This window comes from Bos javanicus, chromosome 18 (assembly GCF_032452875.1).
Source record: "Bos javanicus breed banteng chromosome 18, ARS-OSU_banteng_1.0, whole genome shotgun sequence".
Lineage (NCBI taxonomy): Eukaryota > Metazoa > Chordata > Mammalia > Artiodactyla > Bovidae > Bos > Bos javanicus.
The window spans coordinates 13,143,417-13,166,076 of record NC_083885.1 but is presented as its reverse complement, the minus strand read 5'-3'; the positions used below and the strand labels follow the sequence as shown (position 1 = coordinate 13,166,076).

Here is a 22,660-nt window from a genome sequence, read left to right as displayed (position 1 = left end):
TCTTGGTTATTGTGAACCATGCTGCTGTAAGCAAAGGTGAACACACATCTCTGAGTCTACTTTCATCTCTTTTGAGAATGTACTAGAAATAGGGAAATAGCTGGATTCTATGTTTAATTTAAATTTCCTCAAGTCTAGCTTAGCCAGCCATTTTTCTCCCCCTTCCCAAACTATTTTTTTTTTTAGACTGTGTTGCTGGTTTTAGAGTAGACACTTTCCAAAAAGACTTTCACAAGCTGCCTGATGTACTAGTTTAGCAAGGAAACTTTTTGAATTGCTGGCAATTAGAAAGCAGCTGTGGGCAGCACGGTTTGGTGTGCTAACTGTAACCATCTTGGGCAGGAGGATGAGTTTTTCTGGGAGGGAGGCTCGGTGATGGTGTAGGTTCACTGGCCTTACTGCTACTTTATGGCATTTCCCCAGTGACTTATGGAAAGGTTTATAGAACAGTCAGAGGAGGTGGAATCGTTCCTAGCCACAACTTTAAAAAAAAAACAGCCTTTCCCATCACGTGGAAAATACCGAACATTTCTTGCAGGAACATTTGGGTCAGAATGACATTGTTCTGCTTTGGTGAATGTATTATCTTTGGGGAACGTTGAGGAAAACCCACTGACTGTTGCCATATTTATTAGCACTGTGTCATACCTTTGCTTTCCTTCCGATTGTCGGTGGCCTTTTCTGTGGTTGGTTTGTCTGCTCATGCAGGTTCATCTCCTGGGTGATATTAACAGGGCCTTTTCTCGACGCGTTGTGCAGAGAGATTCACCGTGTTTCAGTCATCCAAAGTTCGAGCCGTCGCTGGGAGGCAGTGTGTTGTTTGTCTCAGGTTGGACGATTGCTGGACTCAGGAAAACCACAGATCAGGTTGCCCGCCTTCAGCGACTCGGCCCCGGGAGGTGCATGCGGGGTGGCACCGATGCTTCTGCGAGATACAGGCTTCCAGAGCACATGTGGGTGCATCTCTGGTCTGTGCCCTGAATCTGACCAGCAGTGTCCGTGTGTATCACAAAAGTGCAGCGGGAATTTGCCGTATGGCTAAGAAACTCAAACAGGGGCTCTGTATCAACCTAGAGGAGTGAGATTGGAGGGAGATGGGAGGGAAGTTCAAAAGGGAGAGGGTATATGTATACTTATGACTGATTCAGGTTGGGGTTTGACAGAAAACAACAAAATTCTGTAAAGCAGTTATCCTTCAATAAAAAAATAAATTAGAAGAATAAATGAGAGAATAAATTTTAAAAAAAAGTGCACAGTTTGGAGGAGAAGGCTCCCACCCCCTGCCCCCTAGGTGGGCTCCCAAACCATCATGTCCATCGTGTCTGCGAGGCAGTAAGAGGCAGGTCTTGTTGACCATGTGCCCTAGTTGCTGCTGGAACCGAGGGGGAGGAGCTGTCCTTTCAGAACCACACAGCAGGTCTTGTGTGGTGACAGTTTTTGAGTACGCCGTCATTGGTGCAAGGGAAGGACACTGTTTATGGGGATCACCCAAGGTGGTGACAGCCCTGTGGTGGTCAAGCGGCCGCCTGACCGTGGTGGGAGCTCATGAAGGCCGTCTGGTGTGGGGCCGAGCTCTTCTCAAGAGTGTGGGCAGACCCACTCCAGCTCGACCGCCAGCCAGGGTGGAAGTGGCCCTTCCAGCTGGTCCCCCACGTGGTCTGAGAGGGTTTGGGGCCTCTTGGTTGCTGGTGGCTCATGTGACATGCAGGTGTCACCCCTGCCCCAGGTCACACACAGCATGTTTCACTATCGAGTTCCTTTCAAGTTCTTGCGACTTGCATGACTCTCCGGAGTGAAGTCCACATTCTTCTTGGCAGGAGGGTAGCATGTGTGCTTTTGTGTGATCACGAGGCAGGCCATGGGCTGTTCGTCAGCAGGGGAGGCAGGGAGACAGGCCTGGTCTCAGGGAGGTTGCCAGGTGGTGACCGCCTTGCCCCAAGCGGTTGCTTCACTGTCTGCATCTTGAGCTTGGCTTGGACACTGTCACAGTCCTCGCAGCCACAGAAGCATTGGGTTGACGTCAGGCGTTCCACTGGAAAGACCAGGCCTTGGCAGGGGGAACGGCCATGGTGTGACGAGGTGGACAGCCCTTTGCTGGCCTTCTGCAAGGACTGCTGAGTCACCAGCCTCTCTGAGCCTGGGGCCCCTGCCTGAGGTGGGGCAGAGCGCTGTCGTGGAGGTGGTATAGGGTTTTGCTTCAAGGCTACCCTGCGCAGCCCCAGCTGTGTCTTCACTTCAGAGTCAGTAGCCGCACCGGGGTCTGGGGCCTTTGTCGAACCCTGATACCAGTGATGGTCTTATTTCCATGGGAACGCACAGCATTCACTGTGTTCATGAGCTGGTTGTCTGGTTGTGGGTTTGAGCGATTAGGTTTCCAGAGCTTATCAGAATAGACAATGCAGATTGCTGTTTCATTCAGAGTGGTGTCATCTAAAAATAGAACAGTGGCTTCACTGGTGAGTGAGGTGTTGACTGAGTGTGGAGAAGGCCCGTAAAACCTCCGCAGTGGGAGAAGGGTCAGGCTCAGAGCACACGGCCAAGGCTGAGGCATGCCCACCCCAGCCCCTCCCCTAGTCTTTCTATCGCTGCTGCTTTCTGATTTCTTGACTGTAATTCCCAGCAAACGTTTCTTGTTACAGAGTACGGCGTTTGTGAAAACTTGCGGAAGCTGGAGATCACGGGCGTGTCTTGTCGAGATGTCTATGCCAAGCGTAAGTTACTCTGTTGTCATCTTCCGCTGACTGGTTCCAGAGGCGGACCCTCACTGAGCAGCAACCACGTAAAGTAAAAGTCCACGGCCCTCAGCCCACGGGCCAGTTCTCAGATGCCCCCTTAAAGTCAGAGGTGACGCCGTGGAGCCAGCACAGGCGTGACGGCACTGAGCAGGCAGGGGGCTCTCTTCTCCCCATTTCTGGCCAAAGCATGACTCTGACTTTGCAGCACAAGTGCATCAGGTGTCGTTTATCTGGGAGACGTGGCTGCCCTGAAAACAGCTCCGGGGGCTCAGAGGCGCCCCTGTCTGGGACCTGGCCTGCAGCCTGGCTGGGCATGTGGCAGCAGGGGTGACCGTGATGTGTGACAGCAGCCGGGCCGCTCCTCCTCCCCGAGCCCTGCCCTTCCTGGGCTCGCTTCCTGCAGCAGTGGTGAGCCTCCAGTCCCTGCCCCTCCCCCCATTTCTTGTCCCCACCCCTTTGCCTTCCAGAGTTGCCAGCAATGCTCCCTGATGCCCAGAGCCCCTGCCCCAACATCTCTCCTCTGGCCCTCCCTCAGGTGTGAGACTGTTGGCACTGATGCCACCCAGGGTCCCGCAGGGGGCATCCTGCCTCTCCCCACCTGGGCTGGGGTGTGATGCGCTGTTAACCCTCGGGGCTGGGTTGTAAAAGACGGTGTAAGAAAGACCTTTGGCCTAAGGGAGACCTGCTGAATTCTCTGGAAAGGACGTTAATTGTTCATCTTAAAAGCATCTTGGTAGATTTTGGGTTTCACCTTCTTTTGCACTTTGTACCAGTTCTGCAGAACACTCAGACCAGGTGGTGCTTCTCCCTGAGCAGCTTCCTAGGAAGCCAGGGCTGGGGTCCTCTGTGGGAACACCTGTGATTCAGAATGGGGGGCTTCCCAGTGGGCCAGCCCCTCCTCACGTGGCCCACACCCCCTGCACAAGCAGAGAGTGGGGAGGCAGGCCGTGGGCCACAGTTGGCCCCTGAATCCAGGCTGACTTCCTCATCCCCTCAGACTTCTCTCCATCTCGATCCCGTGGCCACTTGGGGGGTGTTAGATTGGGCAGGTGTTCCTGGGTTAGTTTGCTCACAAGTTGGGAAATCTCCTGTCAGTCTCTGGGTTTCCGTGGATCTTCCTCTGAGGAGCCCAGCCACCTGGACATGGGCAGTTCTTGGTGTTGGTGCTTGACTGTACCTTCAAGGTGGCCACGTCCCCGCTACCCACCGCCCCCGCTCCCACCAGAGCCCTACGTGTCCTGGCCCTACTTCTACCTCCCATTACCACAGTTCCTCACTTGCCAGGGGCCTGGGCTGCATCCTTGCCCACCATAGCCACCATCCCTGCCCTACCCCCACCCGGACCTGTCCTTGGGCCTGGACTTCCACCTTTCCCCACTCCTGTCCTTGGGCCTGGACTTCCACCTTCCCCCGACCCCTGTCCTTGGTCCTGGTCCGCACCCCTCCCTGCACCCTCTCCCTGTGCTTGGTCCTGGTCCCCACCGCTTCCTGCACCCTGTACCTGTCCTTGGTCCTGGTCCTCCCCTCCCCCACCCCACCCCTGTCCTTAGTCCTGGTCCTCCCCTCCCCCCACCCCACCACTGTCCTTGGTCCTGGTCCTCCCCTCCCCCCACCCCACCACTGTCCTTGGTCCTGGTCCCGGTCCCCACCCCTCCCTGCACCCTGGCCCTGTCCTTGGTCCTGGTCCCCACCCCTGCCTGCACCCTGTCCCTGTCCTGGGTCCTGGACCCAGTGCTGGTCTGCAGAGGCTTTCCCGCTCCACCTTCCCTGTCCACGTTCGCACTTTGGTTTTCTCTCTGACCTCTGCTCCATGTCCCACTCCCCAAGAAGACGTGTCTCCAGGGGAAGTGGATCTGGGGGCCTAGTGGTCACTCCTGGGAAAGTGTAGTTCCTTCCGGTCCTCTGGTCTCAGGGGCGAGAACAATGCTCCTTTGAATCCTGCAAAGCCCAGAGTTCCAGGGGTGGAGAGCTGGTTGTGTACCCTCTCCTCCTGCCCTCTGTCCTGGGGGTGTCCCCAGGGCCCCACTCCACCCTCGGCTCCAGCGTTGCTCCCCCAGAGTTGGAGTCTTAAGTCCGGGGAGTTCAGGAGACCACCCTCGCTGTGGGCATCAGTATCTATCTGAACCACACTGGCCACAGTAGCCTTTGTCAGCACAGAAACGAGAGGCTTCCTGGCTTTGGGGAATGGTCAGCTGTTTCCTTGAGGGTCTAATACGACAAGTTCTTATCATCGGGCCGCTTGAGTTTGTTAGGCCATTTGATGATATCATGTGAAAGTGACTTGAGTTCCCTGTAAGAGCTGTAAGTCCTGAAATAGTCCTGGAGGGAGGCTTATACCTGCCTGGTGGTGGGGCTGAAGTGCCTGGGGGAGAGCATGCGTGAGAAATTAAGGCCCCCACAGAGCTCATCTCAGCTGTGGGCAAAGGGGCTGGGGGCAGCTGTCCTGTGGAGGAGATGTCTGGGCACAGTGAGTGGGCAGGTGAGCAGTAGAGAGGGGCAGTCCAGCAAGAGGGGACAGGGCCATGGCGAGGTCACAGGCAAAGCAGGACATCTGGAGAGGTCATAACTGCTGGCTCTCAACCCCTTGAAAGTGGTTGCCAAGTGCAGAGGATGATTCGCAGTCTGTTAACCGGTATCCCAGAGTGTCTGATCTGCCTTGGCCAGCGTGAGCTTCAGCTTCTATCCTCACATCTCCGGAACCGTGTTTCTCTGAGTTTGCTCTGAGGGCCTCGTCCTTAGCTTCCGGAAGAGGTGGTGAAAGAAAGTCACCCCTCTCCTCCTTAGATAGTGGACCCAGCTACCTTGATTCAGGAGCAAGGAGTCTGACTGAGTTCTGGGGCTGGCAAGTACTGTCCTTCAGCACAAACAGCACGGTCAAATGCAACAGGTGAAGGACATGCCAGGTATGCACCGGGCAAGCCGGGGATCCTAGCTGGGGTACAGGGCTCCCTACACGGTCACCCCAATATCTGTGAGCGTGACCTCTGCCTTCCCTGCTCAGCAAGCCTGGGGATCATGGTGGGTGATGGAGAGAGAGCCTGGGGTTGGGGGAGTCCCGAGTGGGCCTGCTGTGGGGAGTTCCCAGCATGGATTGCTGACTGGCAGCAAAGCCTGTCACCACAATTCCTTCTGGCCGGGCCTGCCACCATGGCGAGTGCCCCTGCAGGTTCCAGGGGTCAAGGATGTAAGGGAAGCGTGTGACGTGGGTGAGCAAGTGGCAAGTCCTGTCGAGAAGGCATAAGCCCCCTCAGTCCCTTGCCTGCTGTGTCTGTTCAGGTATAAACCCACGCGTGAAGTCGGGACGTTTCATGAGAATTCTGCCCGATTACGAGCACATGAAGTACAGAGATGTGTACACCTGCCGTACGTACCCCCACCCTCAACCCCACCCTGGCTTCCGCTTCTGTGGCGAGCACCGCCGAGATGCTGCCGGCAGGGCCTGTCACCCAGGCTCTGGTCCCAAGCAGTGGGCTGACCTCCTTGGCTTTTGCTGGTTTTCACCTCCTGAGTGGTGGCCCCGGGGCAGTTATACAAATGGGCAGGGTTTCTGCAGCTGCTTTGGGTTTGGGGTTGTAGCAAGCACGAGCATGTGTTGCTGTGCATTTTAACATTTATCGCTTCTTGAGACATAGGAGCCTTAAAACCTACCTCTTCTGAGATGAAATGTGAGTGTTCACATCTAGGCTTTGTAGTCATCATGTGTTAACAGTAGACGTCAATGTAAAAAGTTTACACACACAACAAAAGTACGTAGAAACAGTGGGTGTTTCCTCCTTTGATGGGCATCACTTGAGCTCTAGACATTTTCCTAGGCCGTGTTCCACAGGGGACGAATGCTGTCTCTCTTTGTATTGGGTTGAGCCAGGATGCACTGAAAGCTGTTTTCACGTTTTCGAGAAGCACAGGCAGCCCTCTCCTGCTCTTTTCCCCACCCCTTTGGGTGTCCAGGGGCCAGCATCGTCTGCATTGAGCAGACCCGCTTCTGAGTCTTAGAAGAGCATAGTTTCCAACAAAATCTGCTTAGAACAGAGAGAACAGAGTCATTGGTGGAATTTTTCTTAACCCCCACCAGACTCCATGTAGCTGCCGTGTGCTGGGCAGTCCTGTTTTACTCAGGGGTCATCCCGAAGTCTGGGCAGGGCTGCCTGGGTGTGGGCAGTGTGCTCTGGGGCACTTTCTGGGCACTGTGCACTTATAAAGCCACCTCGTGTGTCACCCAGGCCCAGGGGACTGGTGTGGGAGCAGTCACCACACACCCGGGCTGGGCTGGCTGGCTGAAGATGTGAGTCCTGTTCCTTTTCTGGCCCTCTTGGGAGTGGGCTCTCTGGAACACTATGTCCTGGGCTGTGCTATCCCCCCCATGCCCAGCAGTCAGTGAGCCAGGCGCCATCTCCAGCCCCATGGGACAGATGGTGACATTTCGGGTATCAATGAGAACAGCGGATCGATGGCACTGGCTGTGCTGAGGGGAACCAGGTGTCGTGGGCTTTTAGGCACAAACAGACCAGCAACTTAGAGGTTATCATGTCACAGGGCTGTCACAGGCTTCTTCCAGGACTTACACCGTCAGGCTGATGTGGAATTCCAACACGCCTCTGGGGGTGACCAGGGACCAGGAAGTGCCTCAGGTTGTTTTGAGAGGTGTCCTTCTCTGTGCCCAGAGGGTGGAGAGAAGCTTCCGGCAGTGATGAGGATGAGTCCTGAGTCCCGATGGTTGACCACGCTTCTGGGAGACTGCATCTTGAACTGATGTGGACCAGAGCCGCATGCGTGCTGTCCCCATTGCTTGTAGCTGACGCTGCCTTGAGGACCTGCTTTAGTGGGGGATTGCTGGCGCCTCGAGCTGTGAGTGTAGTTATAAAAGCACAGCGGGACACCTGGACGATCTAGAACACAGTGACAATAACCAGTTGTCAGCCTTGGTTGCCTTTCTCTGAGAACTGGTCTGTTATTTTAAATGGTCTACAAGAATATCAGGGAAGAATTAGCATGCGTGAAAAAAAGAAAAATCAATTTCAGCTGAGCTTGAGCTTCTGTATGCCCAGGTTGTTGTTCCAGGTTCCAGTGTCCTAAGGTGTCCCAACTGAGGGCTTCTTGGTATTCGTGCTCTGATGCTCTCCCGAGCTCCAGAGACGTCTGCTGTGATGACTGGCTTGTGAGGAGCGAGGCTCTGGGCTCTTCCTTGTCCACTTGTGCTCTGTCTGGAGCCATGGGACCTCAGGTCCCCAGGTCCCCTGAAGTCTTCTGGGCCTCATTCCCTTGGACCTGAGAGACACAGTCTCTCTGAAGCCTTGTGGCCCAGATCCGCTGCTCCTAGGGGTGGTGTGTGTGTGTAGCTAACTGACAGTCTTGACAATCCGTGTCTGTAGGATGTTGGGATTGTACCGGGGGTGTGTGTGTTGCCTTTATGATGAATCTAGCACATGTCTGTGTGTGTGAATCAATGGTGCACTTTGAACTTAAAAATAACCTCGTGTACCTTAGGGCTCTGGGCTTTGAGGCTCAGACCCAGCATTCTGGCAGTGCTCCAGGTTGCTCGAGTAGATGTGAGGTGTTTAGTGGAGCGTCACCCCCATGGGTGAGGAGATGGCCAGGCCATTTTTAATCCTCAGGTATAGATGGCACAGGGTGGAGTCCTTGGAGGGGAAGTCCTCTCCAAAGCCCAGTCTGCCAAGCGGAGCAGAGAACGCATTACAGGATGGCTACGGAGAAAGGCAGGAGACCATGGGTAAGGATAAAGCAGAAGGGCCCTCCTGGAAAGGCCTGTGGGCACCAGTGGGGTGTGTGTCTGAGAGAGGAGAGCGTGTGTCTGTGGGATGTGTCTCCTGACTTTGTTCCGTATATCGATTTTGTATCCTGCCGCATTATGTAATTCATTTATTCAGTCTGAGTTTTTGGTGGTGTCTTTAGGATACGGTAACATGTCATCTGCAAAATGGTGGCAGTTTTATTTCTTCCTTTTCAGCGTGAACACCTTCTATTTCTTTTTCTTGCCCGATTGCTCTGGCTTGGACTTCCAATCCTACACTGAATGACAATGGGGAGAGTGGGGATCCTTGTTTTTCAAAAGCTTTTTGCTGTTCATGTTTGATGTGCTGCTGGCTGTGGGTTTGTCACACGTGGCCTCTGTTGTGTTGAGGTACGCTCTCTCCATATCCTTTTATCAGAAACGGATGTTGCATTTTGTCAAAGACCTTTTCTGCGTGTGTGGAGAGGCTCCCGTGGTTGTTAGCCTTCATTTTGTGAATGTGGTGTGTCGCATTGATTGATCTGTGGGTTTTGTGTCATCCTTGCCTCCCTGGATAAAATCCCCTTCATCGTGGTGTGCGGTCCTTTTTGGTTTGCTGACGCTTTGTTGAGTATATTTGCATCTGTGTTCAGCAGGAATATTGGCCTTTAATTTTTTTTTCTCGTGGTGTTCTTGTCTGGTTTTAGTATCAGGGTCATGCTGGCCTCACCGAGTGAGTTTGGAAGTGTTTTCTCCTCTGATTTTATTCCAGCTACCTAAAGTTTCTAGTGGGTGGCAGGAGATACCGTCAGTTGCATGTAGGGTTTTCCTTTGGGCCTGAAACCTCAGTTCTGCACGACAGATGTAGTGATTCAGAAATGATGTTACGGCCTTGTGGGTGGCGGGCCAGCTGCCCCGAGTGTGGTGGGCTGTGGCAGCTGCTGGCAGGACAGCAGGGAAGAGACTGCTCAGTCTCAGCTCATGCCGAGGAGAGTTGGGTCTGTTAGGCTGGGTGTTGTCAAGTGTGTTGGAGTTTCCCACTCGGCTTGTTAAGTGGCCCTTCCCGTTGGCAGATGAGAATCGGCTGGCCCTGACTAGGACGGAGTGTTTTTCTGTTAGCTCCTGGGCTGAGAGCTTCCTTAGTCATCTTGGACCATTGTTCCTGTTTTGGTGCTGGTGGTGGGGTGACCTGAGAGCCTGGGCTGGTTTTCTGAACACAACCACGCTGACCTTGGGGATCAGTGGTCGGCAGGGTCTCTGAGCTGGTGCTCCTTCTGGAAGGCCCAAGTCCTGCTTCATGGGGCTGAGAGCAGGAGCATTTTCACTGTTCTCACTGAGTTAGCGTGGTTCTCTGGTTTCTGGTTGCTTCGCCTGTGAACTGGAACGCCCGGCTTCCCCGGATTCCTGGGACTTGGGCGCTTTGAGCACGCCTGCTTCTGGTGGGACGGCCCCTGAAGGGTCTGACCCCGTCCACTGGCTGCCTCAGGTCCCAAGCCCGCTGTCTGCACGTGGGCCGGTGTCAGGTGTGCCCCGTTCAGTGTGTGTGTGTCAGGCACTCAGTCGTGTCCGACTCTTGCGACCCCATGGACTGTAGCTCGCCAGGTTCCCCTGTCCATGGAGGTCTCCAGGCAAGAATACTGGAGTGGGTTGCCATTTTCTTCTCCAGCCCCATTCAGTAAGTGGGACTGAATCCCACTTTACTCTCCTGACTTGAGTGGTCAATGCGTGTTTGGAGATGGAGGAAGGAGGGCTTGTTGAGCTGGGGATCCTCCTCCAGGTGGGGAGCCCTGGGGTGTGTTGAGCGCCTGGGCCAGGAGGTGCTGGGGACTCTGTCCTAAACCCGGAGGCCCCTCCTCTGCCTGAGGCAGGGTGCGGCGCGGGTCAGAGGCGAGCCCGAGGGCAGGTGCTTGAGCTTGTCTGTGCTTGTTTCGTCCTGTGGCCGTGGTGCCTTAGAGCTGGCCTCCCAACAGGCCTGGGCACAGGCGGCCACCGTGCACATGGGGCTGCCCTCCCTGTCCTCACCCTGATGTTTTGTGTGACTCAAGTGGACGCTTCAGTCCGAGGGCCGCTGGGGCTTGTCAGGTCGCTTCTCCTGGACTAACCCTGAGACTTTCTTAAGAATATGTTGTAAAGCACAGGCATCATGTTATCTTAGGGAATTGAGTGCCTCTGGGCCAGCATGCTCCCAGCCCACCTGACACTGGTGGTCTCTGACTTTCCCTCCAACTGTCCTGGGGGCCCAGGCTGGGTGGGCCAGGAGCCACGGGCATACTTGTGTGTGTTCACCTGAGTGGAGCTTGCAATCCAGAGGCAGCTGCTGCTCTCAGCACGCACAGGAGGCTGGACTCTTTTTTTCAGAGAGATGCTGCTTTTAAAGCAGAAGAAGGAACTGCCCTTTGGAAATTGCCAGGTCGGTGGCAGATTCTTTGGACAGAGTTTCCAGGGGCTTTGGGATCAGATTGATTGATCTTGGAAAGATGGGAGACTGGAGACAAGAGAAGGCCATGCTGTATGGGCCCATTTGATTTTTTCTCCACAGTTACATGGCAACATTTTAAAAACATAACAGAAAAGTAGAGAGAATTGTGCAGTGAGCACCCACTTACCCGACTCCATAGCTCTCTGCCCCACTTCACCCCCACACACCTGTCCATGCATCCATCGTATAATGTGCTGTGTTTCTAGGTAAGTGGCAGACATTAGTTTGTTTTACCCCTAAACACGTGCGTGTGTGCTGCACCATCTGGAGCTTAGTATTTGCTTGTGACTCTGACCCCGCTTATTATTGCTTGTTTAACACACGCAAAACCTATCAGGGCACGGCCATGAGACAACCACTGACTTTAACATATGTCTTGTAAGCTGACTCAGAAGACGCATGTTCTGAGGGTGCGACCTTAGGGAGGCTGGTGGAACATTCCCACCAGTCTTCTGCATGCCCTGTGGGCTCGGGATGGTGCTAGACCCGCTTTCCCTTCCCTGTACCCCAGACCAAGTGGTGGCCACAGAGCTGCTGTCTGGGCTCAGGTCCCTTTGGACCCAGCTGCCTGGCCTTCCTCCCTGAAGTTGTGATGATGCAGCTCCTGCACTTGGAGACCATCCATGGCTCCCACTGGGTGTTAGCCAAGGTTTTTAGACACAGAACCAGTTCCTTCATATAGAAAGAGAGCAGTATAAGAAGTTGGGTTGCACAGCTATGGAGACCCTGACCAGTCCCAGGATCTCCAGTCAGCAGCCTGGAGACCCAGAGGAGCCAATTGTGTAGTTCCAGTTCGAAGTCTGGCAGGCTCCAGACCCAGGAAGATCCCATGTTTCAGTTCAAATCCGAAGTCTGGAAAAGACCGTTGTCCCAGCTCAACATAGTCAGCCAAGAGAAAACTCCCTTGTTTGTGGGAGGGTTAGCCTTTTTGTCCACTTCAGGAAGAGCCCATGATTAGAGTTTGAAGTTAGAAAAGACTGATCTCCCAGCATTCAGCCAGGTAGGAGGAGCTCCTTCATACTCATGGGAGCACCAGCCTTCTTCTGCTCAGTCCTTCAACTGATTGGACATGGCCCACCACACGAGGGAGGGCAATCTGCTTTCTCTGTCAGATGGCAGATTGAAATGTCACCCTCGTCTAGGAACACACACACACCAGAATAATGTTTGACCAAGAATGTCTGCCCACCCCTGGCCCCCATGGGCAAATCCAATTGACAGATGAATTCTAGCACCACACTGGCTGTGGTGAGACCCCAGACCCTGCAGCTGGCAGGCAGGGCCCTGCATGAGCTGGTTCACTTCTTTGTGCAGTTTGTTCCTCTTTTCACTTTTTCACTTTTCACTATTCACTCCACAAATACCCGTGCAAAGGAAGTGGAAGTGAAGGACTTTTCCCGGGACACCTGCTGCACTGGCCATGGCCATGCAGTGGGATCTCAGGTTGGCCTCAAGTGCCCTTTTCTCTCGTTGCCCCCAGTAAATATACATGCATTGCTTTTGAAATAAGGCGGGAATGTGTTTTGTTTTTAAAGAAGGATGACCTAATTTTAAATCTTACTCTACAGCCCCATGACATTTTGGACTCCGCCCTGGTAAAGAGTCCCATGCTTACTCCATCGTGGAGACCGACGGGAGGTTCATCACCTCACCAGGGTGCCCACTGCATGTCTTTTGAGGCAGCAGTTCCTCATCACTGGAGCTGATACGCAGAGGCTGGGTTTCAAAATGACCCTGTTATCATGCTTTCTAAAGACATTTTTACTCTTAGAATGATTTAGGAACTTGTAAGTTTTACTTGAAGCCCCATTTGTTTGCACGGCTCTCTTGTGAGCCTTCATGAGTGACCTCTTCACAAGCCTCACCCCCCGCCAATGCCCTTCCCTCCAATTACTGACTCTGCATGGTGGCCGGCTGACTCTACAGCGAAGCCCTGTCCTCTCTCTCCCTGTAGTGCTTCACCGATACAGACACATCCTGGGCTTGTGGCAGCCAGATATCGGGCCGTACGGAGGACTGCTGAACGTGGTGGTAAGTCTGAAGAGCCTCGGGCCTGGATTCTTGTGCAAGGGACTTTGTTCACCTGCCTGAGCGGTTCCCGCCTGACAGATAGTCGCAAAGACTCAACAGGCCAGGCGTTGTTTTCTAAATGAGCAAAGATTCGTTAAGTAGTTCTTGGCCCCCGCCACATCCAGGGACTTTGTGATGCAGAATGCTTTACCTGGTCCCTGCCTCTTGGACACCAAGGGCCATTGATGGTCACAGGCACCGGACACTCCCGTCTTGGGTCGTGCACAGGCCCTTTGCCCTACATCAGGGTCTGAAAGGACAGGAGGCAGTGTGGGGCCCTCAGAGGCTGGCTCTGGATGGAAGGCCCATGCTGGCTCTGCTCCAGGGTATGTGTGGCACGTGCGTGGGGTCGTGGCAGGCACCTGTCCCTCCTCTGCAACCCTGCCCTCTGCCTCCTCAAGCAGCATTTTAACTTCCCTTTTTCAGCCTTTATGGCTGGTCCCAGCAGGAGCGGCTGTTTGATATAAGCTCCTTGGTGGTAGCCAGGAGAGAAGTCTTTTGGTTTTAATCTGTATATGCTTCCTGATGACTTGCCTATCTTATGTAAAAAACTAGCTGATCAATTTTTGGGTCCGTTTGAAAAACTTCAGACCTGACTTTCCTTGGCGTTAAGTGGAGTCGGCATCGAGGAGGACACGGCCCTTGCTGGTGTTCTTGCTGACACGGCTACAGCCTCCAGGACAGAAGCCGGGCGGGGCCTTGTGCTCGCCGAGCTCCAGGCGGGCCCCGGCCGTCGTGTCACTGTTGCCCGCAGTGCGGGGAAAACTAAGCCAGGGCTCCTTCCGGCAGCCTGCGGTCCACCTCTGCTTCCCTCTTGCTGCACATACACGCGGCGGGCCAGAAGCCCGAGTCCAGGGCTCTGGCTGCAGCTGGGTCACGGCTGGCGGGTCTGCCTTGCTGCGGCTGTCAGGGTCCCAGGAGCCAGGTTCTCGTGGACCGCCAGGTGACTCTGGTGACTGGGTTTTGCTCACCAGGTGGGGTTTGGTTAGGGATAAATATTGCTTCATATTCCTTATAATGTAGTGGAAACATCTGTTGAGAAACTCACTTCACATTTGTTTAATATTAATACCGCCAGGGAAGCCTTGCTGTTAGAATGTTCTCTCGGGGATAAGCCAGACAGCTCCCAGCGTGGGCTTATTCTCTCCTTAGTTTCAGTGCGGGAGGGGGTCACTGTTTTTCTCACTGGCAGTGAGTAATAGAGTTGTGTGGGGTTTTTTTTTTAAAGGGCTTCTGAAAGCAGGGGATAATTAGGGGAAAGTGGGGCCCCTGACAGAGCACCGCCAACTAGCCCTCCTCTCAGACGATTAGTGATTGAGTTCCGTCCTTCTCTGTCGCTGGAACCAGAAGCTGGGGACTCAACCCCCCCGGGGAGGCAGGACTGGCTGGGGGGCCACCGTGTGGGCGGCAGAGGTGCCCCCGCCCTCCACGAGAACGTACGCTTGCTGAGTGTGGTGCCCGGGGACTGTCCCCTCCTTTATCCCCGTCGCCACGTTTATCGTGTGGCACTCTAAACACACACAGGGCGGCAGGGTGACGCCCAGATGCCCGCCTCCTGGCAGCTGCCTGGTGCCAAATTCACAGCCTCTTTGCCTTTTCTTTTCAGTATTTCAATGCAAACCCCAGGCTCCTGACAGTCCGTGTTTGTGCTTCAGCCTGGGTCTCTAACTCCAGCACCCACACACTTGAGGTTCTGACCACAGCTCACCATAGCAGCACTGGTCTCCGGGTCCCCTAAGGCCCCGTCCACACTCGGGGCTCCCCGTCCATCTCAGAACCACCCTCAGCTGCTGGCTCATCCGCCTCAGGATCTAAGCCAGGCCCTCCTGCCGCGCGTTGGTCTTGGCTCCCGAGTCTCCCCTGGCAAGAGCAGCGCCCGTTCCTTCTCGGGTCGGCTGCCCTGTTGGGGGTCGCTCTCTGAATCACTCCTGCTTCTTTCCTGTGTCTTTGGGCTTCTTCCCTTGCCCCACCCCCCCGTGCCCACTTCAGAGCTGGACGCGCTCTCTCAGTGGCTTGCTTGGATCCAGGTCTCACCGCTGTATTTTCTATTGAAAAATTAGCTAATTTTTTCAGCTTGGTTTAGTATAGTTACCAAAACTGTGAGGTCTGTAAAGTGTACCTTGTGGCAATTTGAGGCACAAGTAACATCGTGGAAGGAGTCCCCCTTCTAGTTAGTCAAGGTACCCATCACCTCACAGTTTGATCCCTTTGCGAGGGGTGGGGAGAACTGTGATTTCTGTTTCTCAGCATATTTCAATGATGTAACAGTGTTACCAGCTATAGCTACCACGTTTCATGTTGGATAAACTACTTAAATTAGTTATTTAATTAATAGTTAATTAATGGCTGGAGAGACCATGCTCATCCTGCCACTCTGGATCCCCACAGGACTGGGATGTGGATGTGGCTGGTCCTCACTGTTGGGGGGGTTTCAGTTCAGTCTCAGTCGTGTCCGACTCTTTGCGACCCCATGAATCACAGCACTCCAGGCCTCCCTGTCCATCACCATCTCCCGGAGTTCACTCAAACTCACGTCCATCGAGTGGGTGATGCCATCCAGCCATCTCATCCTCTGTCGTCCCCTTCTCCTCTTGCCCCCAATCCCTCCCAGCATCAGAGTCTTTTCCAATGAGTCAACTCTTCGCATGAGGTGGCCAAAGTACTGGAGTTTCAGCTTCAGCATCATTCCTTCCAAAGAACACCCAGGGCTGATCTCCTTCAGAATGGACTGGTTGGATCTCCTTGCAGTCCAAGGGACTCTCAAGAGTCTTCTCCAACACCACAGTTCAAAAGCATCAATTCTTTGGCACTCAGCTTTCTTCACAGTCCAACCTCACATGCATACATGACCACTGGAAAAACCATAGCCTTGACTAGATGGGCCTTTGTTGGCAAAGTAATGTCTCTGGTTTTCAATATGCTATCTAGGTTGGTCATAGCTTTTCTTCCAAGGAGTAAGCGTCTTTTAATTTCATGGCTGCAGTCACCATCTGCAGTGATTTTGGAGCCCCCAAAAATAAAGTCTGACACGGTTTCCACTGTTTCCCCATCTGTTTCCCATGAAGTGATGGGACCAGATGCCATGATCTTAGTTTTCTGAATGTTGAGCTTTAAGCCAACTTTTTCAGTCTCCTCTTTCACTTTCATCAAGAGTCTTTTTAGTTCCTCTTCACTTTCTGCCATAAGGGTGGTGTCATCTGCCTATCTGAGGTTATTGATATTTCTCCTGGCAATCTTGATTCCCGCTTGTGCTTCTTCTAGCCCAGTGTTTCTCATGATGTACTCTGCATATAAGTTAAATAAGCAGGGTGACAGTATACAGCCTTGATATACTCCTTTTCCTATTTGAAACCAGTCTGTTGTTCCATGTCCAGTTCTAACTTTTGCTTCCTGACCTACATATAGGTTTCAAGAGGCAGGTCAGGTGGTCTGGTATTCCCATCTCTTTCAGAATTTTCCACAGTTTCTTGTGATCCACACAGTCAAAGGCTTTGGCATAGTCAATAAAGCAGAAATAGATGTTTTTATAGAACTCTCTTGCTTTTTCGATGATCCAGCAGATGTTGGCAATTTGATCTCTGGTTCCTCTGCCTAAAACCAGCTTGAACATATGAAAGTTCACAGTTCACGTATTGCTGAAGCCTGGCTTGGAGAATTTTGAGCATTACTTTACTAGCGTGTGAGATGAGTGCAATTGTGCGGTAGTTTGAGCATTCTTTGGCATTGCCTTTCTTTGGGATTGGAATGAAAACTGACCTTTTCCAGTCCTGTGGCCACTGCTGAGTTTTCCAAATTTGCTGGCATATTGAGTGCAGCACTTTTACAGCATCATCTTTCAGGATTTGAAAGAACTCAACTGGAATTCCATCACCTCCACAAGCTTTGTTCGTAGTGATGCTTTCTAAGGCCCACTTGACTTCACATTCCAGGATGTCTGGCTCTAGGTGAGTGATCATACCATCGTGATTATCTTGGTCATGAAGATCTTTTTTTGTACAGTTCTTCTGTGTATTCTTGCCACCTCTTCTTAACATCTTCTGTTTCTATTAAGTGCATACCATTTCTGTCCTTTATCGAGCCCATCTTTGCATGAAATGTCCCCTTGGTATCTCTAATTTTCTTGAAGAGATCTCTAGTCTTTCCCATTCTGTTGTTTTCCTCTATTTCTTTGCATTGATCGCTGAGGAAGGCTTTCTTATCTCTCCTTGCTGTTCTTTGGAACTCTGCATTCAGATGCTTATATCTCTCCTTTTCTCCTTTGCTTTTCACTTCTCTTCTTTTCACAGCTATTTGTAAGGCCTCTCCAGACAGCCATTTTGCTCTTTTGCATTTCTTTTCCATGGGGATGGTCTTGATCCCTGTCTCCTATACAGTGTCACGAACCTCAGTCCATAGTTCATCAGGCACTCTATCAGATCTAGGCCCTTAAATCTATTTCTCACTTCCACTGTATAGTCATAAGGGGGGTTAGGGTGGGGATACTGTGCCTCCCCCAACCCCACCCTCACCCTCGTGTGGACCTGCGTGCAGGTGGATGGCTTGTTCATCATTGGCTGGATGTACCTGCCGCCCCACGACCCTCACGTGGACGACCCCATGCGGTTCAAGCCCCTGTTCCGAATCCACCTGATGGAGAGGAAGTCAGCCACGGTGGAGTGCATGTATGGCCACAGAGGGCCCCACAACGGCCATGTCCAGGTGAGGCCAGGGCTCCTCGATGCTCCCTGGGGCCCAGTGCCAGCTGCCTGCCAGGGTTTTCCCAGCAGCGCCCCCAACCCGGGCTGGTCAGCAGGAGTGGGGATTCAGGCTTGGCCCAGTCCTTCTGGGTGCTGTTGACGATGCTACCCTGCTTCAGAGATTCACTGGCTGGAGCCATCCCTGCTTCTGCCTCCACTTAGAACCATGTGTCCTTCTAAGCGAGGTTCTTTTCTCCTCCTTTGGAAGGGTGTCTGCTTGGAATAAGACATTTTACTCTCGGGTGTGGGCCTGGCAGATAGCCACCCGCGAGCGAGTTAGTGAGCGGGCATCCTCGCTGCCTCAGTAGGAGAGTGCGGCTCTAGGACACCCCCTGGGAGCAGCAATGCCACCTGCGCTCAGGGGATCCCCAGTGCCCTTCTAGGACCGCCTGCCATCTGGCGGCCTCTGGGGCCCCCAGATGATGGGGGGCATGGGAGCGGGAGGGCCTGGTGCACCCCTGCTCTGATGGGGCCGCCGGGGCTCACTGGTGACCCTCTCTCCGTCTTACGGAACACTCAAGATCGTGAAGAAGGACGAGTTCTCCACCAAGTGCAACCAGACGGACCACCACAGGATGTCTGGCGGGCGGCAGGAGGTGAGGCCAACCCTGCTGTCCCGGGGAGTGACGTGAGGGTGGACATGTGAAGGGAGGCCGCCTCCCGGCCTCATCCTCACGGTGTGGATGTGTGTGCCGGGCTGAGGATAAACACGCTGAGTAGAGGTGGTTCTCTGACTGCTTCTCCATCGCCTCTTTGACAAGAGGCCCGAGGGCTGCGGGGTCTCATTGCAGGTGTGAGTTGCAGGGAGACCAGAGGCTTTATCAGGGCGAACCCCTTAGAGCCAGAGGCTGGGCTGCCTGAGGTGCTGGGGGGTCCGCCCCAGAGTCCTGGGGTGGGGAGCTCACCACCTGGCCCCTGGTCACTCGGCCCGTCTCAGCTGCCCGGGGTGTCTCTGCTGGCTCCTTGTGCTCCATCTCTCCACCTCTCTTTGTCTCTCCCTCCAAGTAGAGAGTTAGAGGATAGGGTTCTTTTGTGGATTCACTTGTCAGCTGAGACATCCCCACTCTTAGCTGTCTTGCTGACCTAGAGAGTGGCTTCAGGCTCCAGGGGGAGAGGAATCCTGATGGCTCTGAAGATAAGATGAAAGCCTGAGCCACCCTGTGCTCTGATGGTTGATAATCATGTAAAATTCTGGACCACAGTGGTGCTTCCCAAGGGAGTAGAGGACTCCTGGTGGCCTCAGAGGGCTGGAGGGTAAACTTATCACTGTGCTTATCACTGTCTCCAGGCGGAGACCTGTCCTCGGCTCTGAGCCCCTGGCTCCTGCTGGCTCTCACCCCTCCCTCTGCTCAGGGAGGAAGCCCCACCCCAGCCGTTCTCTGCCCTCATCAATGCCCAAAGCCCGCTCTGCATAAACTGCATCCTGAGGCTTGCCAACACCCCGCCCCCACCTCCACCTCCCCACGCTCTGGGTTACATACCAGCTTTGTGCCACTTCCAAGGCCACGTCCAGACTGTCTTGGCCTTCTTGGGACTGGGGTGTTGTGCTTGCTCCTTACCTGTCCCTCTTGAAGCTGCAGTCTCATCTCTGGGGCCCCAAAGGGCAGTGCAGGGCTTTGTCCGCCCAGACCCCAGCTGTGTGCCTGTTGTCTAACTCCCACTGCGGATGGTGCCTGCTTTCTTCCTGGGTGGGATGGCGAGGCTGAGCCACCATACCCACCCCCATCTGTCCAGACCCCGCGGCCTGAGGCTTCTGGAAATCGGGGGTTGGGGGGAGCTGTGAGGAGGAGCAGGGATGGCAAAGGGAGGAGAGGGTGGCGGGTCCCACCCGCGGCGTGCAGAAAGCCTGTGGCGCTGGACGCTCTCAGTTACACACACTCAGTTGCTTTTATTTTGCTTTCCTTTGTCTTATATACTTTCTCACTGCCTTCCCAAAATGATGCTTCCTGAACTGTCACCATCAGATGCAGAATGCTCAGAATCCAGAGGGAGAAGAGTGCTGAGACGGCCCCACCAGGGTGGCCTCCGCAAGTCCACTCTCCATCATTCCTTGTTTTCCTCGGCCTTTGTGGTGTCACTGTGGTCGATAATTTAGATAGTTTTTCTGTTTTTTTCTTTTTTGTTTTTTAGCTTAACTGGTATTCCAGAAACATTTCCCAGTCTCATTAGTATTATTTACAAGCCTTTTTTTTTGGCTGTGCTGTGTCAATTGCAGGATCTTCGTTCCCTGACCAAGGATTGAACCCATGCCCCTTGCTTTGGAAGCACAGAGTCTTAACCACCAGATGGCCAGGGATGTCTCTGCAGACTTTAGTTTTTATGCAACATTCCATCCATCATCTTGCTTTGGTGTAACAACCGTAGGTGTGTGACTGTCCTGCAGTCGGACATGGGGTTTGTGCTCAGCTGTTCCCGTCATCCTTTGACCACATGCTTGAGTGACCTGCCCTCCGGGAGCCTCAGCCCTTGTCTATAAAATGGGGCCCTGAGATTGCCTGTAGTCGTGGGTGATTTGGAGCATTGAGTGGTCAATGGCTTAGAGGCAGGCCTGATTGGAGCCGCCCAAGAGAGATGCTGGGCATTATTTTTGTGACTGCTGCCTGGACTCTGCAAAAGTGGAATTGTATAACAGGGCCTGAAGGTACTCCAGATTGTACTTCAGATTGTTTTTCCATGCTGTCAGTTTGCTGGTTCCTGTTTACAGCCCACCATGGCACGTGGGGCCCTCTGCCCTGCTGCACTCCTGCCAGCCCTGATTGCTGTGGCAGAGATGAGACCGGTGAGCATGTGGCCTTGGGTTATTAGCTTTAATTCTGTCACCTGCTAGCTGTGTGGCTCTGGAAAGTTCTATGGACCAGGGAAGGTGTTAGCACCCAGCTCCTAGGCCGCTGTGCAGAACGAGGCGATGGTGGTGGGGTGTTGACCGTGGTGAACCAGCCCTGGATCTGTAATGGACTTCTTGTCTGGTATGTTTTCTGCCCCTGTGTTTTTCCTTGTGGATACATATCTGATGAGATAATTTCATAGTGAGCGTATCTGTTCTGAGTAATTGGGTCTGGTTGGTATTCCTAATGACTGACCTCATGTGAAGGAAATAAGATTATGACGGTTCACAAGCCAGTTTCTTGGCTCTCAGCTCAAGTCTGATTATGTGCTGTGACAGCACTGAAATCCTTGCTCGCTACATTCCCTCACCTCCATCTTCATCTGTTATTTCTCTATTTGATTTTTTTTAAGAGCCTTTCCTCCATGAGTTCAGCCACGTAAGTGGGAGGTTTTGGTTTTGATGAAGTCTAACCTGTGAGGTTTTTTCTTTTGTGGTTATTGTTTCACCCCCAGACTGCAAAGAGAGTGTGTTTCTCTCTGTGATTGTTTTTAGGAGTTTGGTAGCTTCACGTTACATTTCGGTCTGTGACCTGTCTTCAATGGTTACTGTATGTGGCGGGGATTGCTTCTTTGTTCCCTGTGGTTGTCGGTTTGTGCCCCATTTGTGGAAAAGAAAGACTTTTTCCCTGTTGGGTGGCTTGGATGCTGTGGTTTTAAGTCCATTCCTGAGACACACGTGGGTGTTTCTAGGCTCTCTCTGTCTTTTTTTTTTTGGCAGTACCACATGTCTTGCAGTGTCTCAGTTCCCTGACCAGAGACTGAAGCTGGTCCATGGCAGTGAAAACCCAGAGTCCTAACCACGAGGCCACCATCGAACTCCCTCCAGGTCTCTCCCTAGCTCTGACCTCACGCTCAGCCGCCGTCTTGGTTACTGTCGCTTTGCAGTGAGTCAGTCACATTAGCGTGCATCCTCTAGCCTTGTTCTTTTGCACGGTTGCTCTGGATATTCCAAAGGGGTTTCAGAATCAGCTCAGCAGTTTCTCCAGAGAATCTGATGGGATTACGGCTGGCCTGGTGTTGAGTCTGTAGGTCAATTTGAGACAGTTGCTGACCTAATACTGAGTCTTTTGGTCCACAGGTGTCTCTGACCTGTGGGCCTCTTCACCCCCTTTCAGCAGCATTTTGGGGTTTTCAGAGTAGAAGTATCACCCATGCTTTGTGTATTTATTCCTAAGTCTGTGTGTTTTTTGAGGCTGTTGTAAATAGGATTTTAAAACTTTCATTTTCCAATTTTGTTCTGTTAGTATATAAAAAATTCAGTTAATTATTATTTATTGACCTTGTATGTCTAACAGTTGTTTATTTCAGTCACTAGTAATTTCTATTCTTTGCCAGGGTTTGGGCAGTAACATATTAAAGCAGTTGACAGATAGTAGCCTTTTTTTTTTTTTTAAGTAAATTGTTTTTGCTTTTGTTTGTAGAGCTAATTCTAGATAGTCACTGGAAACACTGTACTGAGTTAGGAGCACGTAGCTGTGGATGAGCTATGTTGAATGTACAGAACAAAACAATGAAGTGCTAAATATCCTTCGCATAGCTTGATGCCATAATGAATTATGGGGCTTCGTGGATGCACTGTTTAAAAAGCTTTCTTTTTACAAATATACTTACTGAACATAACTAGGAAGACAGGTTTTAAAAAGGAAAGTCCGCCTACACCCTCCACCCTGCCCATCCCTGTCCTGTACTCACTGGGGGCTGCAGAAAGCAGACGTGGCCAGCACGGGCATCCGATGTGCCTGCTCCCCCAGAAGCCCGACAACCAGGCTCAGTGTACATGCTGCCGTCTTGCGCGGAAGCAAGGCTCGCACAGCTGCCTCCCAGGCGCTCTTGATGGTGCTGTGGCCCCAGCCTCCACGAAGGACGCCCATGGTCCCTACGTGTCCTTCCAATTGAAGTTGGGAAAGTGGGGACCAGAGCCCCAGGCTCCTCAACAGGAAGGGAGGCTGGGAGCTGGGAGAACGAATGCACACAGTCCCGTCCCTCCTGCCTGGCTTCCGTCTTCATGCTGTCCACGCACCATCAC

The 22,660-nt window shown here is 52.9% G+C and overlaps 1 protein-coding gene across 4 annotated transcripts in view; it reads left to right on the top strand.

Moving 5' to 3' along the window:
* The window catches only part of FBXO31 (F-box protein 31), a 36,597-nt gene that overhangs the window by 7,922 nt on the left and 6,015 nt on the right, over positions 1-22,660 (top strand). The window contains exons 2-6 of one of the 4 annotated variants that reach the window (XM_061386947.1): positions 2,640-2,711; positions 6,012-6,098; positions 12,897-12,973; positions 17,543-17,710; positions 18,270-18,344. In XM_061386947.1, the coding sequence (XP_061242931.1) occupies positions 2,640-2,711; positions 6,012-6,098; positions 12,897-12,973; positions 17,543-17,710; positions 18,270-18,344 (479 nt within the window). Of the gene's footprint in view, positions 1-2,639; positions 2,712-6,011; positions 6,099-12,896; positions 12,974-16,869; positions 16,957-17,542; positions 17,711-18,269; positions 18,345-22,660 lie in introns of those variants that run through there. The other 3 variants (XM_061386948.1, XM_061386949.1, XM_061386950.1) reach the window with 3 other exon arrangements.